The sequence below is a fragment of the Rhinichthys klamathensis genome, unplaced genomic scaffold (assembly GCF_029890125.1).
Source record: "Rhinichthys klamathensis goyatoka isolate OS25496 unplaced genomic scaffold, OSU_Roscu_1.1 h1tg000237l_1, whole genome shotgun sequence".
In the NCBI taxonomy this organism is placed as follows: domain Eukaryota; kingdom Metazoa; phylum Chordata; class Actinopteri; order Cypriniformes; family Leuciscidae; genus Rhinichthys; species Rhinichthys klamathensis.
In genome coordinates, this window is record NW_026606760.1 from 347,878 (window position 1) to 373,595 (window position 25,718).

General features: G+C 37.7%; 2 protein-coding genes and 1 pseudogene across 3 annotated transcripts in view; 2 read left to right on the forward strand and 1 right to left on the reverse strand.

The window, feature by feature from the left end:
- The window catches only part of cerkl (ceramide kinase-like), a 96,594-nt gene extending 80,819 nt beyond the window's left edge, over positions 1 to 15,775 (forward strand). Inside the window, exons 7-13 of the mRNA XM_056265641.1 lie at positions 2,685 to 2,862; positions 3,090 to 3,146; positions 3,410 to 3,441; positions 4,935 to 5,043; positions 12,171 to 12,267; positions 14,656 to 14,855; positions 15,453 to 15,775. Coding sequence (XP_056121616.1) covers positions 2,685 to 2,862; positions 3,090 to 3,146; positions 3,410 to 3,441; positions 4,935 to 5,043; positions 12,171 to 12,267; positions 14,656 to 14,855; positions 15,453 to 15,534 — 755 coding nt within the window. The 3' untranslated portion in view covers positions 15,535 to 15,775. The remainder of the gene's footprint in view (positions 1 to 2,684; positions 2,863 to 3,089; positions 3,147 to 3,409; positions 3,442 to 4,934; positions 5,044 to 12,170; positions 12,268 to 14,655; positions 14,856 to 15,452) is intronic.
- LOC130100305 (5S ribosomal RNA) lies at positions 12,953 to 13,069 on the forward strand (annotated as a pseudogene).
- A 1,915-nt stretch (positions 15,776 to 17,690) lies between the features above and the next one.
- Positions 17,691 to 25,718, reverse strand: part of itga4 (integrin alpha 4) — a 62,871-nt gene continuing 54,843 nt past the window's right edge. For both annotated transcript variants that reach the window (XM_056265643.1, XM_056265644.1), the window contains 13 exons: positions 24,460 to 24,612; positions 24,269 to 24,345; positions 22,290 to 22,437; positions 22,054 to 22,152; positions 21,891 to 21,967; positions 21,222 to 21,311; positions 21,031 to 21,118; positions 20,828 to 20,935; positions 19,860 to 19,985; positions 19,652 to 19,777; positions 19,086 to 19,184; positions 18,867 to 18,986; positions 17,691 to 18,202 (listed from right to left, as the gene is read on the reverse strand). In XM_056265643.1, coding sequence (XP_056121618.1) covers positions 18,116 to 18,202; positions 18,867 to 18,986; positions 19,086 to 19,184; positions 19,652 to 19,777; positions 19,860 to 19,985; positions 20,828 to 20,935; positions 21,031 to 21,118; positions 21,222 to 21,311; positions 21,891 to 21,967; positions 22,054 to 22,152; positions 22,290 to 22,437; positions 24,269 to 24,345; positions 24,460 to 24,612 — 1,398 coding nt within the window. In that variant the 3' untranslated portion in view covers positions 17,691 to 18,115. The remainder of the gene's footprint in view (positions 18,203 to 18,866; positions 18,987 to 19,085; positions 19,185 to 19,651; positions 19,778 to 19,859; positions 19,986 to 20,827; positions 20,936 to 21,030; positions 21,119 to 21,221; positions 21,312 to 21,890; positions 21,968 to 22,053; positions 22,153 to 22,289; positions 22,438 to 24,268; positions 24,346 to 24,459; positions 24,613 to 25,718) is intronic.

The following is a 25,718-nucleotide window of genomic DNA, read 5'->3' on the forward strand; positions in this document are numbered from 1 at the left end:
AGTGATAAAAGGCAAAATGGTCAATAAATTAGAAGTTAAGGTATTTTGCCTTTGTATGACCCATTATTGTTTTGCAGATAATGCAAAGGCAGAATACAGTAACTTCCGAATAGGGGTCAAAGGTCAAGTTTGAGCTAAATATTTTTTAATGTAGATAAATATATTCATTATGACAACTACTTGGCAAATTTTCATTGTCCTACCTATCATACAATTGGCTGGACAACAAAAAAACTTTAAAGTCATTTTTCTCAGTTTCACACTCTGGTGAGTTATGGTCTTTTGCCTTTGTAGGGCAGCACAATATTCTAATACTTCTGAAGTATAAAATATGACAGCTTTGCGTGAATAACAGACTGAAATTTAAAGGGAAAGGACAAAAAAAAAAAACACTCAAGTCATTCCAGAAAGCTATATTTTGTTATTTACTTCTGTGGAAGACAAAAGGAGATTTTTTTGTGAATTTTCACATAGTTATGTTCCATACATTGACAATCAGGCTTCAGAATGTACACAAACAGCACAAAAAGCACCATAAAATTCATCCATATGACTCATGCACCATATTCTTAAGTCTTATGATAGCTCTGTCTGAAGAAAATACTGAAATTTCAAAGCCATAAGACTATTTATTCTGTGGAACACAAATATATTGAAGAATGGCTTAGTGTTTTTTTTCCCCATGCAATCAAAATTAGTTAATGGAGTCCAATGTTGTTTGGTCCCCATTGACTTTCATTGTATGGACAAAAACAGTTTAAACATTCTTAAAAGTTTCCTCTTTTGTGTTTCACTGAAGAAAGTAAGTTAACAGGTTTAGAACAACAGAATGTATACATTTTTGGGTGAACTTTCCCTTTAACATAACAAATCTGGATTTGTGTGACAATATCAGATGACAAACCCTCAGAACTGGTGAGTGCCTAAAACTGTCCGGCCCAGTTCTTTTCTCGCTTGGCTGCAGACTCGGATGATTAACCCCGATCTGACCTCCACGTGTGAGAGAATGCGTCTCATCATTAAGTCCTCAGAATTGAGCCATATGGCGGTGTAACTCATAGCTTTTGACTAAAGGGAGGTGTGAGTTTTAAGAACGAGTGTTGGATTTCTTTTGTTCGCCGAGATTGGCACCTTTTTCTGTGCACTGCGGTACACCCGCTATCTCTGCAGGAACGTTGAGAAACATCCTCGTACCGTTGTGATTAATTGCTCCATCAAAACATTGTGGCTCTCTGTACGAACCGCTGAGCTAAGTGTAGGCACTCGCTCAGCAAAAGACAGCTTTCCCTTAGAAGACATTCCTGTTAAGCGAACTGAATTTAAAACAACACGTTTTCTTTCTTTACTCCACAAAGTGTCTGGCTTTTGTTGCTGCAAGGCAAAAGAGAAACATCAACGGCACATAAGACACCTGACACGAATGAGAGCGTAATGCCTATTTAGGAAGGCCAATATAGGGCTTGTTCATTTCTAATTAAGCAATATTTACGCATGTGAATAAGGCCAACTGGCGGGATTTGGAAGGATCCAATGAATAATTCATGAGCAGGGAGAGTGTATGCATGGGGAGACAGAAGGAGGTCAGGAATGTGCCGGGCTACAGGGACTGGACTCAACCAATGGGCCACCAGATCCAGTCATTCCTGCTCACTCCGACATATGCAATGAATTAACTCAAGAGATGTCACATTGACACTTGATAGATGACTCTATTGTTTCTAATGGACTAGAATTACATTTGGTGATTATATGATGCACACTTACGTGCACACACACAATATATATATCACTAATAAACATAGTTATGCTACATAACGTGTTTGCATCTGTTATTATCATTCTCTCAATGGCTCTGTTACAAAAAAAACAGTTTCTTAAATGACACCTCATAAATTACACATTTCATTTATAAGCAACTTCAATTTAGCGCTCCTAACATGAACTGCACGGGGCATTCGACTGACAATTAGATAGATCAATAGAGCATATATTGGGGTAAAATAGTCAAACATTGGATAAAATCACCCATTTTAAATTCAATTGAAGTATTTTTCCCCCCACAAAATTTTATACCGAATACAATATATTTATAATTAAAACTGGCTCTCTCTTTTCAACCATCATATCTTATTTTCCTTAATTGTGGCTGTGTCGGAGGACGCATTCTGAGGTAGGAAGGCACTTCTAAATCCAATAGTTATCTTCACATCCTATCTCTAAAATACCTTCATCTGATCGATTTTCACTGCCTTTGATATCCCACAATCATGTGTGTTCAATCCGTGACAGTTGAGCTAAAAAATAAACATGGTGTCTGAAAGAAGGTGTCTGAACTAAATGTACGTTTAACACTTTTTATTTCTTTCTAGTGAGAAATTACTATTATAGTAATTCAATATTCGCTTAGTTTTCACCAAAGCTCTCTCTATTTTGTTGTTATGCTGCCAAAGTCTACAAAGTCATCAAGTCAACTGCCTAAGCTTTCGGACGCAGCCCTTGTCGTAGTGCTTTTTTAGATCACTTTCTTAATGAAGGATGCATGCCATACTGCTTTGAGTCTTTTTAACAGATCTTTGTAATGGGTCTTGAGTGGCTGTAGTGTCTTCTGTTCCTAGTGGTTTTGAACTCTTTCTATGGTATTCCTAGTTCCACTACATACTAACATTGTTCCGGTGCTGTTCTAGGTCATCATCAGCCTGTGGACGTGTGCAGCTTTAGCTGTATGGGTCGTCTGGTGAGGTTCGGTTTCTCGGCCATGTTTGGTTTCGGTGGGCGGACGCTCGCACTGGCAGAGAGACACCGCTGGATGCCACCCAGCCAGCGTCGCGAGTTCGCTCTCATTAAAACACTGGCAAACCTCAAGTAAGCAGTCTTTCTTTCTCAGTTGTGTTGTCAGCTGTAGCTGTCTCTCATCTGGTGGGCTCCAAGGAAATGGCTGGTGCTCTATCAAATCTGGGATTAGTGTCAGACCAGCCTGGCACAGCACACATGGGCACTGTCTTTTAGAAATCCTTATCATAACACTCCATCTAACGTGTTTGTTCTCTTTCCTCGTGCCCCTCCCCAACTGACCGATGGTGCCTGTGAAGACCTGAAGACTGCGAACTGTCCTTTATAACCAGCAGAGGAGCCGAGGATCAGACAAAGTGTGTTAAAGCACATTTTTAAGGTTTTCTCGACCCTCATCCCCATCCAAATTTCAGCGTAATTATTTGAATGTTATTTTAAATAAACCACCCCCTGCTTAATTGGCCATTGGAAGGAAATCAAAATGCTGGAAATGCTGAAGGTCACCCAGCTAATGCTAATAAGGCAGGCTGCCCCACACTGGGAGGAGCCCATACAACTCCATTATTACTCAAATGCTGTTAATTTGTGCACTAAAAAAACATCTCTTTCTTTCATACAGAGCTGAGCGAAACAGAGATGGAGAAGCCATTTGTGAGTACAGCTAAATTAGGAGAAAGTTTAGGAGAAAAACAACGCTATAGCCTGCGTATACTGTATCTGCTTCACTGGGCAGCAAATCAGCTCTCGGCTATTAAGTGTTTCCTATGAGAAACAAAGGGGTTGTTCCTCAAGGGGGTGTTTACCGGCCGAATTAAAAGCTGAATTCTCCATTGGGCTGCTTTCAGATAGGCCTAGTTTTCTTTTTTCTTTTTTCTTTTTATTGGAGACTGGACATTCAAACACAATACTATTTTAAGCCTGTTTCCACCACTCAATAAAATAATAAAAAAGGTAATTGCGACTTTTAAATCACAATTCTGACTTTTTTTCTCATAATTGCGATCTTGCAATTCAGAATTGCGTGCTATAAACGTGTAGTTGCGAGTTATAAAGTCAGAATTACAAGATATAAACCTCTCAATTGTGAGTTATAAAGTCGGAATTGCAAAATATAAACTCGCAAATGCTGACTTTTTTTCTCAGAATTGCGAGTTTATATCTCGCATTTCTGACTTTGTAACGCAATTGCAAGTTTATATCTCATAATTCTGAGAAAAGTCAGAATTGCAGATGTAAACTCGCAAGTAGTAGAGAGAAAAAAAGTCAGAAGTGTGAGATAAAAAGTCACAAATATCTTTTAAATTGTTTTTTTCCGTGGCGATACACTTTCCATACACTACAAATCTGAAAAATATATGTTTTTTATTTTTATTCCTGTTATCACAAATGACTTTGATTGGTTCATATGGTCCATCTCCATCAGCGCTGAGAAAAGTTACATGTTCCAATGCTCCAATGTTCAGCAGTGGTCTGGATGACAATGCAGTGCACTGAAAAAAAAATAGACATATAATATAATATATTATGGTAACACTTTACAATAATTTCTAAAATAAACTAACAATGAGCAATACATTTTCTACAGTATTTATACTTCTTTATTAATATTATTTACAAGTGTACATTGTTTAAAGCTTAGTTCATGTTAGCTCAGGTCCATTACATAATATAAACAGATAACAACTTTTGGTTTTAATAATTTATTATTTAATGTTGAAAAGGACATTAACCAAGATGAATAAATGGTTTAGAAGTATTTTTCATTGTTAGTTCATGTTAATGTAGTTAACAAATGGAACCAATTATAAAGTGTTACCTATTGTATTGTATTGCATTGTAATATTGTAGTAGACAAAAAGTGTCATTAAAAATAATTTGCATATAATATAATAGTCAAAAAAATATATAGGCATAATAGTCCAAAAGGAATCATCATTAAACATAATAGGCATATCATATAATATAATGTAATGTAATAGTCAAAAAAGTAAGCGCCATCATACCTGACCATTTAGAAAAATCATCCAGGTCGCTGCTCAAGGACCAGCTCCTATTCTATGATCTGCTTTCACATTAAAAACATGCAAGTGCACCAACAGTATGAGTACTATTTACACATGGAAAAACTCTCTCTGTTTTAATAGGTGAGGGTGACTCCTGGCAGACCAGACACGGCCTGTACCTGAATATCAGCATCATGGCTATTCCCTGCCTGTGTTCAATGGCCCCCAGGGGCCTGGCTCCAAACACCAGGTCAGAACCTCTTCCACTCTACCTCAATCCGCTCATTAGCAAACTGACAACATCCTTCCAAAATGCAACACATTTTACTTTCATAAGGATATATGATAAATAACATGATGAATATTGGCATGGCTTGATTTTATACACTACCATTCAAAAGTTTGTGGTCAGTAAATTTTAGTTTTTGAAAAAGTATCTTATGCTCACCAAGGCTGCATTTATTTAATTAAAAACAGAGTAAAAACATTAATATTGTGAAATATTATTCCATTTTTTAAAATAACTGTTTTCTATTTTAATTCATTTTAAAATGAAATCTATTCCTGTGATGACAGAGCTGAATTTGTCACATAATCCTTTAGAAATCATTCTAAGATGCTGATTTTTTTTCTTGTGATACAACTGGATTCTTTTATTAATAGGAAGTTCAAAAGAACTGCATTTAATTAAATATAGAAATGTTATTGTAAAAATGTACAAGTGTTTGTCACTTTTGATACATTTAAAGCATCCTTACTGAATTAAAGTATTCATTTCTTTTAAAAACACAGGGCTTAACATTAACTTTTTTGCTCTCCAGCAGCTGTGGCTAGTAGTTTTCCAAGTTACTTGCCACTCAGCATTTTCACTGGCCACAAATTTGACATCGATACCATTGAGAAAAACTGCCATATTGATATTCGGTAACGCTTCCTTTTACAGTCCTGTTACCCATGTACATACTATGTACTTATTATAGTAATTATAATTACTGGGTAATAACTAGGCACTAACCCTAAACCTACCCCTAACCCATGTACTTACCTTATATTAGCCAGTACTTTCTAGGTAAGTACACTGTAAGTACACGTAGTTCTGTACTGTAAAAGGAAGCGTTACCTGATATTCTTCTGCTATCTCATAATTTGGTATATAAGGCTGCGGTCATGAATCCATTATACTACGTTTTCTTTCTCAACTGTTTACGTTCATTTAAAACATAACTGACTGTGTTTACGTGAATACCCACCAAGACCAGCATTTTGACATTATTTTGTGTGTATTTGACTGTTTAAGCGCAATAAGCAGCGAAAAAGAACTAAATGTAGTACCGAGAGGCGGCTTTATGTGCACGCACTTTGGGTGATAGCACAAAATCTGCGGGAATGAGTAAAGTTATGCACAATAAGTGCAATCCCACGCCGAAATTTAAGCCCTGCAACACCAAAAATATTCGTCCGGAGCAAATGAAAGGAGTGAGTGAGGGGAGGCGGGTTTGTGTGTCAACTCACTGTCGGAGAGATGAGAGAGTGAGAAACCGCAGCTGGTATCATCTATTCTGAGGAAAATGAGTATTGGAAGAATTTCAGATATTTCAGTATAGATACAGTATGTATTGAAAAATCTATATTTTTGACAACACTTTTGACAAAAATGTATATATTATATATAAATTTAAACCCACCAAGGTGGCTAGTATGAGTGACTGCTTACTGACCTTAACCTTTTGAATGGCAGTGTACATCATAAATTGATCTGATTTCCAAATTGAGATCTGAAATCTTTTTTATGAAGAATTACAGACAGACATTTTATTTGGAATGACAGAACGATTATGCAAAATAAGACCAGCAATGTGCATTATGATAGTAAATAGCATCAACTTTCATTTTGTGTTGACTAGAACAAGCTAAATCTGGTGCCAACACAATTAGATCCATCTACATCTTCTTCTACTGAACACCTCTGAAATAAATGCTTTAACCTGCAAATATGTTTCATTAATAACTTGCAATATCCCTTAAAAAAGGAAACCAATAAGTCATGATGCAGCCACCAGTCATTCTTATTATGGCACATTTGCATGCACGAACACAAGCTGTAAATAATCCTTCTCACCTGTTTTTAAAATCTTCCTTGTTAGCAAAAGGATCTGATTTCCATTTGCCATAATAAACGTCATTAGGAAACTCGCCAGCACTAGTGTTGCTTTATCAACGCACCTGTTCTACTCAATCTAAACTATAAACGACCATCGCAATGCAACCAAACTAAATCGGTCCCACCATATTCAATCAAATTGTCTACATTGCGAGCACCTGAAAGCTTTGTTACTGTTAAAGGGTTAGTTCACCCAAAAATGTCCTTAATTACTCACCCTCATGTCGTTCCAAACCTGTATGACTTTCGTTCATCTTCAGAACACAACTGAAGATCTTTTTGATAAAATCTGAGAGCTTCCTGTTCCTCCATTGACAGCTACACAACTACCACTTTGACGCTTCATAAAGTTCATAAAGAGATCATAAAACGAATCCATATGAATTGAGCGGTTTAGTCCAAGTTTTCTGAAGAGATTCGATCTCTATATATGATGAACTGATTGAATGCATGCTTTTATTCACATATAAACATTCATCAACACACACATCAGTTGTGGTAAACAGAAGCTCAAGCATGTGCGCTTGACGTGCGAGAATCAATGAGGTTCATTCTCGTGTTACGCAGCACGTTTGAGCTTCTGTAAGAACCAATGAGGTTCATTCTCGTGTTTCGCAGCACGTTTGAGCTTCTGTAAGAACCAATGAGGTTCATTCTCGTGTTACACAGCACGTTTGAGCTTCTGTAAGAACCAATGAGGTTCATTCTTGTGTTACACAGCACGTTTGAGCTTCTGTAAGAACCAATGAGGTTCATTCTTGTGTTACGCAGCACGTTTGAGCTTCTGTAAGAACCAATGAGGTTCGTTCTCGTGTTACGCAGCACGTTTGAGCTTCTGTAAGAACCAATGAGGTTCGTTCTCGTGTTACGCAGCACGTTTGAGCTTCTGTAAGAACCAATGAGGTTCATTCTCGTGTTACACAGCACGTTTGAGCTTCTGTAAGAACCAATGAGGTTCATTCTCGTGTTTCGCAGCACGTTTGAGCTTCTGTAAGAACCAATGAGGTTCATTCTCGTGTTACACAGCACGTTTGAGCTTCTGTAAGAACCAATGAGGTTCATTCTTGTGTTACACAGCACGTTTGAGCTTCTGTAAGAACCAATGAGGTTCATTCTCGCGTTACACAGCACGTTTGAGCTTCTGTAAGAACCAATGAGGTTCATTCTCGTGTAACGCAGCACGTTTGAGCTTCTGTAAGAACCAATGAGGTTCATTCTTGTGTTACGCAGCACGTTTGAGCTTCTGTAAGAACCAATGAGGTTCATTCTCGTGTTTCGCAGCACGTTTGAGCTTCTGTAAGAACCAATGAGGTTCGTTCTCGTGTTACGCAGCACGTTTGAGCTTCTGTAAGAACCAATGAGGTTCGTTCTCGTGTTACGCAGCACGTTTGAGCTTCTGTAAGAACCAATGAGGTTCATTCTCGTGTTACGCAGCACGTTTGAGCTTCTGTAAGAACCAATGAGGTTCATTCTCGTGTTTCGCAGCACGTTTGAGCTTCTGTAAGAACCAATGAGGTTCGTTCTCGTGTTACGCAGCACGTTTGAGCTTCTGTAAGAACCAATGAGGTTCGTTCTCGTGTTACGCAGCACGTTTGAGCTTCTGTAAGAACCAATGAGGTTCATTCTTGTGTTACACAGCACGTTTGAGCTTCTGTAAGAACCAATGAGGTTCATTCTCGCGTTACACAGCACGTTTGAGCTTCTGTAAGAACCAATGAGGTTCATTCTCGTGTAACGCAGCACGTTTGAGCTTCTGTAAGAACCAATGAGGTTCATTCTTGTGTTACGCAGCACGTTTGAGCTTCTGTAAGAACCAATGAGGTTCATTCTCGTGTTTCGCAGCACGTTTGAGCTTCTGTAAGAACCAATGAGGTTCGTTCTCGTGTTACGCAGCACGTTTGAGCTTCTGTAAGAACCAATGAGGTTCGTTCTCGTGTTACGCAGCACGTTTGAGCTTCTGTAAGAACCAATGAGGTTCATTCTCGTGTTACGCAGCACGTTTGAGCTTCTGTAAGAACCAATGAGGTTCATTCTCGTGTTTCGCAGCACGTTTGAGCTTCTGTAAGAACCAATGAGGTTCGTTCTCGTGTTACGCAGCACGTTTGAGCTTCTGTAAGAACCAATGAGGTTCGTTCTCGTGTTACGCAGCACGTTTGAGCTTCTGTAAGAACCAATGAGGTTCATTCTCGTGTTACGCAGCACGTTTGAGCTTCTGTAAGAACCAATGAGGTTCATTCTCGTGTTACGCAGCACGTTTGAGCTTCTGTAAGAACCAATGAGGTTCATTCTCGTGTTACGCAGCACGTTCGAGCTTCTGTAAGAACCAATGAGGTTCATTCTCGTGTTACGCAGCACGCTTGAGCTTCTGTAAGAACCAATGAGGTTCATTCTTGTGTTACGCAGCACGTTCGAGCTTCTGTAAGAACCAATGAGGTTCATTCTCGTGTTTCGCAGCACGTTTGAGCTTCTGTAAGAACCAATGAGGTTCATTCTCGTGTTACGCAGCACGTTTGAGCTTCTGTAAGAACCAATGAGGTTCATTCTCGTGTTACGCAGCACGCTCGAGCTTCTGTAAGAACCAATGAGGTTCATTCTCGTGTAACGCAGCACACTTGAGCTTCTGTAAGAACCAATGAGGTTCATTCTCGTGTTACGCAGCACGTTTGAGCTTCTGTAAGAACCAATGAGGTTCATTCTCGTGTTACGCAGCACGCTTGAGCTTCTGTAAGAACCAATGAGGTTCATTCTCGTGTTACGCAGCACGTTTGAGCTTCTGTAAGAACCAATGAGGTTCATTCTCGTGTTACGCAGCACGTTTGAGCTTCTGTAAGAACCAATGAGGTTCATTCTCGTGTAACGCAGCACACTTGAGCTTCTGTAAGAACCAATGAGGTTCATTCTCGTGTTACCCAGCACGTTTGAGCTTCTGTAAGAACCAATGAGGTTCATTCTTGTGTTACGCAGCACGCTCGAGCTTCTGTAAGAACCAATGAGGTTCATTCTCGTGTAACGCAGCACACTTGAGCTTCTGTAAGAACCAATGAGGTTCATTCTCGTGTTACGCAGCACGTTTGAGCTTCTGTAAGAACCAATGAGGTTCATTCTCGTGTAACGCAGCACGTTTGAGCTTCTGTAAGAACCAATGAGGTTAATTCTCGTGTAACGCAGCACACTTGAGCTTCTGTAAGAACCAATGAGGTTCATTCTCGTGTTACGCAGCACGTTTGAGCTTCTGTAAGAACCAATGAGGTTCATTCTCGTGTTACGCAGCACGTTTGAGCTTCTGTAAGAACCAATGAGGTTCATTCTCGTGTTACGCAGCACGTTTGAGCTTCTGTAAGAACCAATGAGGTTCATTCTCGTGTTACGCAGCACGTTTGAGCTTCTGTAAGAACCAATGAGGTTCATTCTCGTGTTACGCAGCACGCTTGAGCTTCTGTAAGAACCAATGAGGTTCATTCTCGTGTTACGCAGCACGTTTGAGCTTCTGTAAGAACCAATGAGGTTCATTCTCGTGTTACGCAGCACGTTTGAGCTTCTGTAAGAACCAATGAGGTTCATTCTTGTGTTACACAGCACCCTTGAGCTTCTGTAAGAACCAATGAGGTTCGTTCTCGTGTTACACAGCACCCTTGAGCTTCTGTAAGAACCAATGAGGTTTGTTCAGTTGAGCTTCTGTTTATGTGCGCTGATCAATGTTGAATAAAAGCATAAATTCAATCTGTTCATCATATAAAGCGATCAAGTCTCTGAAAATGTGGACTAAACCGCTCTATTCATATGGATTAGTTTTATGGTCTCTTTATGAACTTTATGAAGCGTCAAAGTGGTAGTTGTGTAGCTGTCAATGGAGGAACAGAAAGCTCTCAGATTTCATCAAAAATATCTTCATTTATGTTCCGAAGATGAATGAAAGTCTTACGGGTTTGGAACGTTGTGAGGGTGAGTAATTCAAGAAAGAATTTTCATTTTTGGGTGAACAATTTCATTAATACAGCAGGAGTGATGTTAGTTCTTGTCATGACGCTTGCAGTGGCGATTCTGTTAAACACATCTCCCAAATCTGTAACCAAATCTTGTTCTGAGACCTTATAATGTACAAACTAAGCACTGGCCTCAATCCTTCAGAATATGCCCTAAAAGCAAGTAAGATGGGCTCAGTAGCTGATGTCTGTGTGGACTGTAAATCCTTGAGACCAGGTCAGTGTGTCAGCAACATGCAAGGCCAACTGAGTCTTCAAACTTGTTTTCTGGCCCATGTCGTGGGCGTTTCTTGAGTGTGAAGCCGGGTAGACTAGGCCAACGTAATCCTGAAGATTGGAATCAGTGTTTGGATCAGACTCCTAAGGTCAAAGCCACCTAACTGGACTAATCAGCACATAATTACTCTGATTAAAGGGAGTGGCTGGTTAGACTTAAGGCCTGAGCATCTGTCCACGGGCCTCAACAACCCCCTCTCCTTCCTATATTTAGAGAGCGACACAAGTTAAGCTCAGCTTCTCGTAAGCACCATCTTTAGTGGGGGTCACAGGGTTCTCATTGCAAGAAATCATTCGTTCGTTTCTGCTCTAAAAATATCTAAAGGTCCTTTAAACACGATACATTCACTAGAAGTAATTAATGACAGAGCGTTTTTGGGTGAACTATCCCTTTAACAGTAACAAAGCTTTCAGGTCCTCGCAATGTAGACAATTTGATTGAACATGGTGGGACCGATTTAGTTTGGTTGCATTGCGATGGTCGCAGAGCTCTTTCAGACTACAGCTTTTCTTTCTGAGAATATATTTTGAAATAAAGGGATAGTTCATCCAAAAATGAGAATTCTGTCATCATTTACTCTCCCTCAGATGTTAAATATCGAGGATGGCAGTTTTGAATTTAGTGGAACTCTAATTCTGTCTGGACATATTTCTTACCTTGAAGCTCCCATTTACATTGTCCACTGATGTGTAGATATGGGACAGTCCAAGTGTGCTTCACATATATTTATAGACCTGTGGTAAAACAAAATAGAAACTGGTTTATACAATTCTCATTACCTCTTAACCATATGAAAAGTGTATGGGCTTATTATAATGTTGAATTTGCTTTCTCATCATGATGTTTGCCGCGGACTCAGTGTTCTCTCCATACATGACAGGCACATAAGTAATAGTTTGCATTAACAAATGTTACACCTAAGCACAATAAATGTGAACATTTTCTGTCTTCCACAGGCTGAACAATGGCAGTATGGCGCTAATAGTTGTTGACAACACATCCAGGTCAGAATTCATCAAGCACTTGAAGAGATACGGCAGCACAAACAACCAGGTGAGGTCACCTGTGCGAAGCCAGAGAACTTTCTTAACTCACATCAGCCTGATACACAGGAAATCCAGCCCACGCAAATAGAGTTAACAACCTCCACAGCTTAAGCAGAATTAGCATACTGTCAAGTCAAATTAGTCACTGATTGTCAGCTTCCCACAAAACACTTTTCAGGCTAATACAGATTAGCCCATTTCAGAGCCTGTCTCTTCTTTTTTCTTCAGCAATCCAATCTAGAGATGTTTGTTAACCCACATTCTATAAATAATCTGTGTATGTTGCGGTGCTGACCTACTGCTATACTTCACTCTCCTGTCATTGTGCCGTAGAGCAAAGCTGTGTCAATTTCAGGGTCTCTGTGCTGTACTATTAGGCCTTCATTGTCCATTTTAAAAGAGCTTGCGTGCGTTCACTTCATTTACATGAGGAAAGCAATGTAGAAAGTCAAGTGCATTTTAACAGTGGTTGAATCTCACAAAGAGAAAAAAGGTCTGGGTCATATTTGGCCTCAACATCAAAGAAAGATGTAAGAAATTACACTTTGCATTAAGAAAATGGGCTATTTCTAACCCATTAAGACTAAAAAAAAAACATTACTGTAATGGGAAATATATATATACAGTATAGTATTATTTCAAAGGTAAACTATTTACGTATATATCATGGTGTTCGTTCATCTTTTTGGCTATCCAGCAGCCATATCACCCTGTAGCCCAAGACTGGTTGCCCACTGAAGCTAAGCAGGGCTGAGCCTGGTTAGTACCTGGATGGGAGACCTTCTGAGAACACCAGGTTGCTGCTGGAAGAGGTGTTAGTGAGGCCAGCAGGGGGTGCTATCCCTCTGGTCTGTGTGGGTCCTAATGCCCCAGTATAGTGACGGGGACACTATACTGTCAAAATAGCACCGTCCTTCGGATGAGACGTTAAACCGAGGTCCTGACTCTCTGTGGTCACAAAAAATCCCAGGATGTCTTTCGAAAGAGTAGGGGTGTTACCCCGGCATCCTGGCCAAATTTGCCCAGTGGCCTCTGTCCATCATGGCCTCCTAATCATCCCCATATACTGATTGGCTTCATCACTGTCTCCTCTCCACCAATAAGCCGGTGTGTGGTGGGCGTTCTGGCGCAATATGGCTGCCGTCGCATCATCCAAGTGGATGCTGCACATTGGTGGTGGTTGAGGAGATTCCCCCCTTCTATGTAAAAAGCGCTTTGAGTGCCTAGAAAAGCGCTATATAAATGTAATGAATTATTATTATTATTATTATTATCTTTTTACGTTGAGTTACACTGAAATAAAATGCAAACATATTACATGAGAACATGAGTTGTGTATAATGGGAATTCATCTCAAAAAAGGGAAAAACTTAAATGCAAAAAACGTTTACTCTTGCTTTAAGATACATTACAGTGTTGAGAATTTGAGAAAAGTTGAGAAAATGTGCTTAATTATGTGCAAAAACACAAGAAAAATCACATACATATAACATATATGGCAAATATAAATTTTAGCATTTGGTATTTGTATTACATTATGGTAGTGCTGGCTTTTAATTTATGATTTATGCTGATTTAAATAAAAAATGGAATGCAGTAAAAAGTACTGTAGTAAAGTAATGAGAATCTGATGAAACTCATTGATAATAATGGGTTTTAAAAAATTACTGAAATATAAAACATCTTTATGCATTACAATAATCAGAATTTAGGGGAGATTTTGTTTAAATGTCATTTAAATAAATAAATACTGGTTCTAAGTACAGGCTCAACTTTTATACAGAAATTAATTTCATTATTTTAAACGGGTGAAAGTGACCTGGTCATGTTTTTGTGAGATTTACTGTCAAATCAATTTGTATGTGAACTCATCACAAAGACACAGAACAGAAAAAAAAAAAAAAAAAATCATGCAGTTGATGAACAAATGACTGCTGGGTCAGAGCCATTATTACTCCAACAGAATACTAATATGCATAGTTTTTAAAATAAGTAAATGGTACTTACATAAGATCTCTGCAGTGAGGTATTATAATGACTTCTAAGCAAGAATTTGACAGACATACCCGGTTATCTTAATAAAAGGATATACAATATGATGTGTTGAAAGCCCAGTCCTGGCCTGGTTCTGTATCCAAGTTCACTCCAGGTCACACGCACACACACACTGAAGCGGGCTGAAGAGGATCAGTTGTTCATCACTGCCTCCTTGTGGACCTACATTAAACTACAGCCTCAAATAAGTCAGATTCAAATAAATAGTGCAAACAGCTGCACATTATAAAACATAATAAAAGCTCAGACAGAAGAGTTCTGCTATACAGTATATATATATATATATATATATATATATATATATGGACGACTTCTATAATGCTTCTGTATCCTTCTGCAGTTTGGTTTCTCTTTTATCGAGACACACACTGTAAAGGCTGTGAGGCTGCGTCCACGTTCTCAGGGAAGCTGGGCTGAAGACGTCTTGGAGGAGAATGAGGAGAGCGATTCAAAAACAGTGCCCATCATCTCCTCTGAAGGAACATACCCCTGGAACATTGACGGAGATCTCTTAGAGGTCACATCTGAACTCCTGATCAGGTGAGACACTCGAGTCAATCATCAAGACAAATTTACAGCAGAACTCCATTATTAGAGCTTGTGTATGACAGCGATGTCGCAATGGATAAAAGGAGCTGTTGCCTCTAAAAACAGACTCTTAACCATAGTAAATTCACTGTAATATACAACTTTGAGTGTCGTTGTTTTTTAGGTTGCACATATTATAAAATCATACTCTAAAGCCTACGGATGCACAGATATGCGGATTATACGAGCAAAAGCACCATAAAACGAACATAAAAGTTGCCCAAGTCAGAACTTTCCATTTTATAAGTGAATAAGTCAAATTCCTATTTATTTGCAAAACAGTAGTCAAGATAGCCACTGTATACTTTCACAGGTTGAACTTCACATGACCTGTGCAAGCGCAGGCTGTGTTGTTTTAAGGCACTACAAACATTATATAAGCAGCACTTGATAAGAAAATTCCTAATTCATCTTCTTAAAGCTGCAGAAAGAGTGTCAGAAGAATAAACAGAACAGCGTGAGGTTCGAAGAAAAAGGGAGGGATGTGTGCATATTTCAGATAAATCCTTGTAATGTTTAAATGTAGTGACAGGCCTGTTTATTTTCCAGGGTTCACCCGCAGCTCCTCACACTCTTTGGAGCCGACGTGGAGGAGGCGGAGGAGTCGCCAGTTAAATGCAGCTGTATCTGAACACAACCACACACACACACACACACACACAAAGAGAGATTGTGCTTGATGGTAGCGCTAAGAGAAACTGAACGAAAATATTGCACAAAGCAAAGCTTTAACATGTATATATAGAACATTTTATGTCAGAGCAAAAACAAAATGACACACAGTACATTCCAGTGCATAAGATTTTAAATTAAACCAAAGTACATTTTTCAACCATTTTTTTAAAGACAGGAGAAAAAAACAAATAAAAACATTAACCTATTAAAAATACTGATATAAAAGCAATGTGCTAGTCCCTGAACAGTAGCGTTTTTTTTTTTTTTTTACTTGTTTACCCATCTGATATGGTTTCCCAAATCTAAAGATTATGTCCCGCATTTTTAGCTTTGATTCTGACAGGACTGTTTGGTCTTATGATCCTTTTAGGTCTTGTTCATACGCCAACACACACTTACGGGGCAGGCACCAACAAAATCAGCTGACTTTCCCACATTTTATGCACGTATTTTTGGGGGTAATGGATTTGAAAATGTCACTATTTTTATTAAATCTTTAAAAAACTGTTTTATTCATACAATTAATCAACATCATCTTTGTTTCTTATAACACAGCACCAAAAATCATTCAGCATATGATGACATATTTGGCATGATAATCAGCTTTTGTACATAAATTAAATCAGATATATACAAAAACTAATTTTCTTCGTAATTTCATAGAATTTGTGTTTATATTTCAGTGCACATTTATAGCTTCAGCTTAGTTTTCGCTGTTCTGCAAACTCCCATTGTTTAACTAATTATTGAATTAATTCTTGTTCGATGCTATTTTTGTAAACATTTTCATTAACACCCATAGCTAAAATATGTCCAACTTGAACAGACAAAGGGGGATGAGTGGATCTATGAATGACGGGCACGTGAGAGCTGATGGTGCTGTGTGTATTTGCGCCATATAAAATGAATACACACTCTTAAGCAATGGCTGGAAGCCAGACACATGCCAATCTCGTCACTCTTCTGTAACGCAGTACACACACACACACACAACAGCAGCCTCCTTTGCTCCGTTTCCATGGCACCCAGCCAGAGCAGCGGAAAACACTCGCTCCTTCCATCTGGCGTCTCCGTTCAAACTTCTTACTATTGAACTCGGCAGCGAGAGTTTGGGAGGAGAAAGCGTGTCATTTCCTACTTTAGTTTGCAAGGAGAACCGATACCGCAGTGATGCCAAGGTGTGAAAACCCCTATCGCAGCAATGTTCTGTATCGGGAAGGGGGACGGAAAGATCCCGTGTCACCTCTGTGGAGGGTGTACTAAATTGCGGGTGTAAAAAAGCCAGTCTCTCTTCGGAGACACACAAGCATAACCTTAGCAAGAAAAGCTACAGCAGTGCAAATTCTCCTTTACAGCAGTCCAATAGCCAATATGTTCAGTGATCGTAGGCAAACCTGTGATGAAACAATTAGGCTCTGTTCCAAAACCTAGAGCTGCCTTGCCGTCCATGCAGCCTACATAGGCAGCTGTGTTTTAAGACGGCACCAAAACTCAAATTAGAACCTCATAAATTACAGACGACCAACCATAGTTGAGACTCGGCTCACGATTGATTTCAATTGGATTTTAATGTTAGCAGGTTGCGGTCAAATCGATTAATCATGATTAATCGCAGTATCGCACCTAACAAAAGTTTGTTTTATATATATATGATGTTCAAAAAAAAAAACTTTTTCAATTAAATGTTGTTCTTTTAAACTTTCTGTTCAGCACAAAAAAAAAAAATCCTGAAAAAACAATTATCATGGTTTCCCCAAAAATATTAAGCAGCTCAACTCTTTTCAACATTGATGATAATAATAATAATAAATGTTTCTTGAGCAAATCTGGAATGCTGGAATGATTTCTGAAGACTGAAAAAGTAATGAAGCTGAAAACATCACTGGAATAAATTACATTTGATAAATTGTCATTTTAAATTGTAATGATATTTCACAATATTACTGTTGTTTGATCAAATAAATGCAGCACTGCGGAGCATGAGAGACTTATTTAAACATAAAAAAGTAGTGTACATATATTATTCGATATTTTAATTTGAGTGATTTTTTTATACTTTTTGGTGTGGAATAAATTATATTCACAATTAACACTCTCTCACTTTGACTCACACTGCCTTAGAATTTAGACAGAAGGACGTGTCTTTGTGCTTCTTACCTTTTGGAACAACCTTCACACTTTAAAAAATGCTGCCTACATAGGTTGCTCACTAGGTTTTGGAACAGAGCCGTAATGTTCTATAGCGACAGTACATTCTGAAGTCCTTTTCTCCCTTGGCACGACAGCGCCGGAGCGTGTCCGTGAGCACATTAGTATGTTCCATTCTCTAAAGTGCATTGGCTCCATCCTGCCGACAGAAAATGCAGATTCTTTTGACAGTCTTAGACAGTCTCTTTTGAACAGTCTTCATCGCTTTGTGATGAATGTTTTCAGCCATTACGGTTAATGGCCGTAGGTTATCATGAGTCCAGCTCTTGGTGTCGTCATGATTTGTCCCTTCCATTCTGACTGGTTTTGTATGTGGTGCAAATCCCATGTTATGACGTGCTCTCTTTCTTCGGTACATAGTCCCAACTGTCCCGTCTAAACCTCTCATCTTTCAACTTCCGCTCAAAGAATCCAAGCTAATAAAAGGAAGAGGATGTATTATTGTCAATAAGCAAAAGCACATCTCAATTTCAACCTTAACAAGCCTTGTTTTGAAGATTTTTCTTCTTTTTGTGTAGGGATAAATCTACTACTTGGTAGGTTGTCTGAATGACTATTCGGGCTCAATTGAGCTTGTTTAAGGCTGGTTCAGGTCTACCAGAAACCAATCAGGTTTCTTAACTCCAATCTTGGATGGAGCATGGCGGAATTGAGAGAACAATGTGTTTTTAAAAGTTAAACTTGATACTTAAAAATGCTATGCTCATGACACGAAGCATTGAAAAGTTCTAAAAAATGTGCACATGTACAGATAATTTAGAAAAGAGTCTGAAATTATTCTTTAGCAAGTTTTTCATTGAAGGCAGTGGATTTGTTATTAACGTTATTACTTCTCCAATAGAGCTTTACTGACAGTTACAGTTACACTATAGTTTTACCACGGTAAAGCCCAGCATGCTGTTAAACCCTCTATGAGATGATGCATCTCTAAAAAGTAATATCTTCACATATTTCAGGTCTAGCTTTAGTGAATTGATTTCTATGCTCTTAGTACTTAATTCCTGTAAGATGAAGAGTCTTGCACGAGTTGAAAATACGTCATTATGTCGTACTCGAGAACATTTCATATGTGATACATACCTTCCAGAGGGTGATGACAAGCAGTGCTAAAATGATCAGACCAACAATCAGACTGGATACTATTAGAAATATTTTCGCAGCCGCCACAGGCTTAAGGCTGTACAGAGCCTCCAAGAATACCTGTAACATTGCAAACATTTAAGTTAATAACATGCAACAAAAGGTTGTAAATGCAGCATCTCATTATGCATGACTGGTTTTAGAGGTTCAGATACTTACTCTAGCAGAAATGTCATCCTTTAGTAGGATGGTGTTTGCATCCTTTACTGGTGAAATAAGGTCAATCATGCCTCGTACCATCATGACAGAGTGTCTGCCCTATAGGAAATAAACATGCATCAAGGTCATGTGTTTTAGTTGCTCTTTTGGGCAAACAGTTCAGGTAATCCATCTGTCAAACAATGTTTGCCTTTCTAATTTACTGCATCCGGTAGTCTATGAGGAACATTTATTGGCTATAATTGGAGGAGGCCCAACCAAGCCAAGCTTATGACATCTAGCTGGATGACATGGTGGGCATCTTGGGCAAATTCATTTTTTTTGTCTGTGCAATTAAAAAACTGTTGGCCAATTGTAAGTTTGAAAAACTGTGCTGCTTAATATTTACGCGGAAACTATGATGATGCATAAATATAAATCTTTTGTAACATTATAAAATGTTTATGTAATGCATCCTTGCTGAATAAAAGCAATACTTTCTTTCTGACCCTAAACTTGCAATTTCTTCCCATTTATTTTTGTACAAGTGGTCCATCTCCTTCTCCATGTCTCTAACCAACACTCACTGGACTCATCTGGAGAACCCTGGGGTTGAGCTCCACCTCCATATTGATGGTAACTTCTTTTCCAACCTCCAAGTCACCGAAGTGACACTCCACCATCCTACAGGTCTTATCTTCATGAGCACAGAACTGTAGAAAAACAGGGCATGAGAACTTCCAATAACATTTACACTAAACACACCAGAACTCATTACTATGACGATTCATTTACCATTATGCGCTTGCTTTTTGGGGAGAAAAAGAATACAAGTTCCTGAATAAAGGAAGCTTCCGGGACGTCGCAATCATCAATAACCTGAACTGTATTGTTCTTCTGGAAGCAATGCCCAAGAGTTGTCTGCAAGACGAAAAAACAATACAAGTTTAAGTAAAGATAAAGACGTGTATTTCTAGATGTATAGCATAAGCTAAGTTATAGCTAATTATGTTACATGCTTATCATTAAGATGACTAGTAGCAATAGTTCATCTATCTATTCCATGAAACATACAAGAACAGGTTCGGCAGAATGTCAGAAGTTCTGTTTTCCTTACAAGGAAAGTGAATTGTGATTTATACCACGAAGCTACAGATAGGATAATAAAGCATATGACTTGTGTGTGCTATTTCAGAAATCTTCTGCAGTCGTACAGCAGCTTTGTGTGAGGAAGAGATGAAATTTAAGCCGTTGTCTACTAATAATCTTTCCTTGTTGAAGCGCTCAAATTTAGTGGTTGAGTTTTTCAAACTTGACATGTCACAATTGGTCACATGACACATGAGAACTAATGCAAATTTGCCTCAAGTTTATCAATATGGGATACGGCATTGATGGTCAAATGAAACCTCTAAAAGATTTGTTTAATATAACTTTTTTTGTTCTTTTTCATCTTATACCATAAATCACAGTCCAGTTTCATTGTTTGGAAAGCAGAAGCACAAACATTCTGCCTACCATCTGCTTTAATATTTTTGTGGAAACAGTGATACTTTTTGTTCAGGATTCTTTGATGAATACAAAGTTTAAAAGAACAGCATTTTTTGAAATAGAAACCTTTGTAACATTATAAATGTCTTTGTCACGTATGATCAATTTAATGCATCCTTGCTGAATAAAATTATGAATTTCATCTTACACCAAAAAATCTTACACCAAACATTTGAACCATATATATATATATTTGCATATGTAAATCTCACCTGTAAATCCGTAATCCTGATTAACTGGTATGTGTATGGCACCAGCATCAGAGGCAAGCCGATCTTTACTCTCGCATCAAGAGCTTTACTAGGACCCATATTCATCACCTGTAAGTTAATAGACATTTTAACCAAACGAATCATGTTAAATGATTCATTAGTGCTTAATGACATTGTTATGTGTCTGATGAGCACTAAAATACCTTGTATGTATAATTGAACTTCTCAGGATAGCAGTCAACCGGCACAGACTCTTGTTCTCCGATCAGAAATGAAGTCGGAGAGACAAATCTGCAGAGGAAGGGAACAACAGAAGCGTTCCGTAATTTGGCCTGGTATTCTTCCGACATATACTTATGGAATCACATATTCATAAGCAAGCCAGATAACTTACCCGTGAACATTGAGGTCAACTGCATATCTCAAGGGCAACGTAAGAACAGCCACGTTGTCTTGCCGAAGGTCTGTGTTCTCAAAGCTTTCACTGAAAACACACAAATTAGATTGGTTAATGTTCACTATTGAAGAAACGTACACTGACCCCCTATCTTGACATGTAAACCAGTTAAAAATGTGTGAATGCAAGAAAATTGCTCAGATAAACGGTGAAATTAGCATTTGTTTGCAGACGCCAATTAGTTTGATATTGTCCTATCTAATGAAACGACATGCTAAGTGTAGTTTAAGTGTCCAAATGCTTTTTGGGGTCATTGTATATGTGCAAAAGATCTTTCTACGAGAGGAAATGTTTAATGACTTTAATTATTGGAGTACAACCCTAATATACCCTGAGATTTCATTACAGGAACTCATTACATAGGCTATGTAAACATCCATCTTTAGATCCATTCCTCTGTTTTTCTCGTTTCTAATAGTAACACTGAAAGCACACCAAACCTTTGAACGTGCTGTTTAATGCCTTTGTTTGTCTTTTGTGCTCTGATGATCAATTTACAAGTTTACGCAGTTGCAAGATGTTCTCCACAAATGTTTACACTTGGCTCAGATGCATTTGTATAAACCATCCATTGTAATGAATTCCTGACATCTCTGGATCTCTTACCTCGTAGCATTGATGTTAATACTAAGATCTCCAGCGCTGCTGTTCTGCATCACATCCAGTAAAAATGTGATGTTGAGCTGGAAGAAAGAAAATAGACGTTTATATTCCGACAAGACATGGTGACCAACAAACTCATTTAACTTCCATTGCTAAAGACATTTACCTTTGAGAAAGGAGGGATGTATAAATTTCCAACATTGCAGTCCAGTCCAACGGCCACTTTATTCTCCTCTGCAATTCCACAGCTGATGTATTTATCTTCCTGAAATAATGTCACAATATTAAAGCACATCAATGGCAAGAGTCCATTAAAGGGCATCAGCAACACAAAGAGCTAAAAGCTGCCTGTGATATCTGAGACAGATTTGAACAAGAATTACTGAGACAAAATGAAAATACCTCTAGTACTTTGATGAAATGCAGGTTGCTGGGAAACCTCAGATGAAGTCTGGGTAGAAAAGCATCATCTCCACTGTTGACTATTGTGGTGTTTAACATGAAGCTTTTTCCATTACCCAGAGCTAAATATGGCATTTTCATGTAGGATCTGTTGGGAAAACAGTTATTTAGATTTTAAAGTTTAGATTTGATCCATTCTTTAGTCCATATAATTTAGTGAGATTGGCTCAGAGTGAAGTAAAGACTCGGATGGATGGATGGATGGACTTTGGCTACTGAACATCTTCATTTGAAAATTACATAACATGTTTTTTTTTTGTCTCAACGACAAAAACAGCTGAAATTTTTGGCCAAAAATGTCATAATTACAGATCTTTACAGCTGTTCAATATTTGACAAAACATTACATAATATGTTATAAGCTACTTTAAAAGTTAAAATTAATGAAGAACAATATCCATTAGAAAAAATAATTATTAATAGACTTTTAGTAAATATTTAAAACTAAAATGTAAAATTAGCATTTTTGCATTGTTATTAATAAAATTGTATCTTTTATTATAAATGGACTAACATAGTTTTATTGTTTAAATATGTGTATTATAATTAAATATTATATTCATGTAATTATATCCGGTGCAATATTTGTTTAAAAAATAATTGTTTGTCTCCAAGTTTAGTGTAAAAAAACTGCTTTTCCCTAAGGTATATATTATTAAGCTCAAATCAAATTATGTTATGTGTATGACAATCTAAGGTAAAATTTCAAAATCCTGACAGATAGTATAAGTTATTAATATATTGCGAAAACTGGTGCAAAAGCAAATATTCAGTGTCTTTGCAACCAACTCCTCTTGATTTTTTTCAGGGTTTGTTAATTGAATTTTTTTAATAATTTTTTTTATAAGAATACTTCGTTTATATATATTATATAGTTCATTTTAGAATATTTGCAAGACTCATTTTTCTATAATTTAAAGGAAAAGAGTGTGTTTTATAGCCAGTGTTTTTCCTGCATCTGTTTGTGTATCTTGTGCACTGAGGGCTCAAGCCTGATGTTTCTCATCTAAAGGCACCAGGTGCATCTGGGAGACTGACAAGCCACTCTCCCCCTCACTCTCTTTCCCTCTCTGACACACACACACACACACACACACACACACACACACACACACACACACACACCTTATGAATAATCAGATCATGTATTATCACCAATGGGTGAGGGGGGTCCATAAATTAGTTTGCATACGGCTGCAAACATGATCCAAAATGCTAATGTGCACACTCACACTTGCGCCTAAATTGGGTGAGTCCAAGAAATGCGATGCATAAAATGCCTCAATATAAAGCTTTGGCTACTGTGCATGCTGCTTTAATGCGTGTATTCATGAGGACCAGATAATCTCAGAAACCCTCATGTTGGTCACGAACAGAACCAACACAACTAGAATATTTACAGACGTCTCTAGTTGTTCACCGCGCAAGAAAGTCAAGAAAATGAAAGAAATTCTGTTTGTAATGCCAATTTTAGAATTATTACGATTTTTTTTGTTGCCAATAAATACATTTTCCTCCAAAATTATCATTACCATAATGCAAATGTAATGTAATTTGTAATTTGTAAATGTAATTTGCTTTACTGAATACAGTAATAAAAATCATTTTGTCCTGACGCATAAATATATATATTTTTTTTTACAAATGCTTCAAATTTGAAAGCATACAGTTACTTTACATACTATTATTTTACATTAATCAGACTGAGATTTTTCTTTTCAACAAAACAGAAAGGATTTGGGAGGGAAAGGTGCATTTAACGTGACAATGCACAAAATCGAAGTCGTCATAAAACCAGCTTCGTTTTCTTTACACATTTTTTATTTGATTTGATTTTGTGGTGTACTATGAAACAGACATTTCTCAGCGATTTCCATGAGATTCACCCACTTAGCACCGATTATGTGAAGATAACTTACTGGGGTAAAACCAGATGAGCAGAAACCTGAAGGTTGGTTGAACAGTTTTCCAAGCCGCAATATCTGGCAAAGATGGTCTACAAAAAGAACGATTTCAAATCAGAACGCCTTATGACCTATGCTGAGGTTAATAAAGTGGCCACAAAAATGAACCACAATAACAAAACAAGAGATGGAGAAGAAAAACTGACCTTGTTTTTCACGACATTGGCCAGTTCATCCTTCTGCTGTAGAATGGGTTTGAGGGAAGGCAAATCCCCCGAGTCCCTCTGTGTCAAACGGTGCTCTCCAAGTTCATATTTCACCTCAAAATGGATGGGTGTGAAGATATCACGGACATCTTTCTGCATACAAGAGAAATGAAACATAAAAACAAAATGATTACTTTTTCTGAAGAAAATAACGAGCGCTTGCCCATCCAAAACTCACCTCTCGAATGCTAAGACTGCCATTGTGTTACAATACAGTTCCTAAGAGTGTTTTTTTTTTTTTTTTTTTTTACATTTTCACACTTTTCAGGGTCCAATTCTCACTATTAACTAACTATTAACTACAACCTTTGCCTTGATAAACTCCTAATTACTGCCTATTAATAGCTAGTAAGGTAGTTGTTAAGTTTAGGTATTGGGTAAGTGATGTAGAATATGGTCATGCAGAATAAGGCATTAATATGTACTTTATATATACTAATAAACAGCCAATATCTGATTAATATGCATGCTAATAAGCAAGTAGTTAATACTGAGAATTGGACCCTAAGCTAAAGTGTACCATGGAATTGTTACTTTTATTCAGTAAGGAAGGATGCATTTAATTGGTAAAAAGTGACAGTAAAGACATGTATAATATTACAAAGGAATAAAAAAAAAAAAAAAAAATGCTGTTATTTTGAACTTTCTATTCACAGAGAATCTTGAAGAAAAAAAAACTATCACGGTTTCAACAAAAATTGAAGGCCACAACTGTTTTGAACATTGATAATAATAATAATAATAATAAAAATCTTGATCAAATCACATATTATAATAATTTTTGGAGGATCATGTGACACTGAACACTGGAGTAATGATGCTGAAAATTCAGCTTTGCATCACAGGAATAAATGACCTTTTTAAATATATTAACATAGAAAACAGTTAATTTAAACTGTAATAATGTTTCACAATATTGCTGTTAATAATCTATTTCTGATCAAATGAATGCAGCCCTGATGATCATAAGAGATTTTGTTCGAAAACATTGCCGACCCCAGACTTGTGAACGGAAGGAAGTGTGTGTGGTATTTTGACTAGACTTTTTTTATTCCTCCTTAATAATCTTAACTTCCCTCACCTCAGTGCAGATAATTAATGCAGGTAAGGTTTGCTCTGTCAGCTGTGATGGCCGTCTCTAATTGGGGGCTCAGTGTTTGGGAGTTGTCCTGTGGGGTCTCTGGGGCCTGTATTTAGCT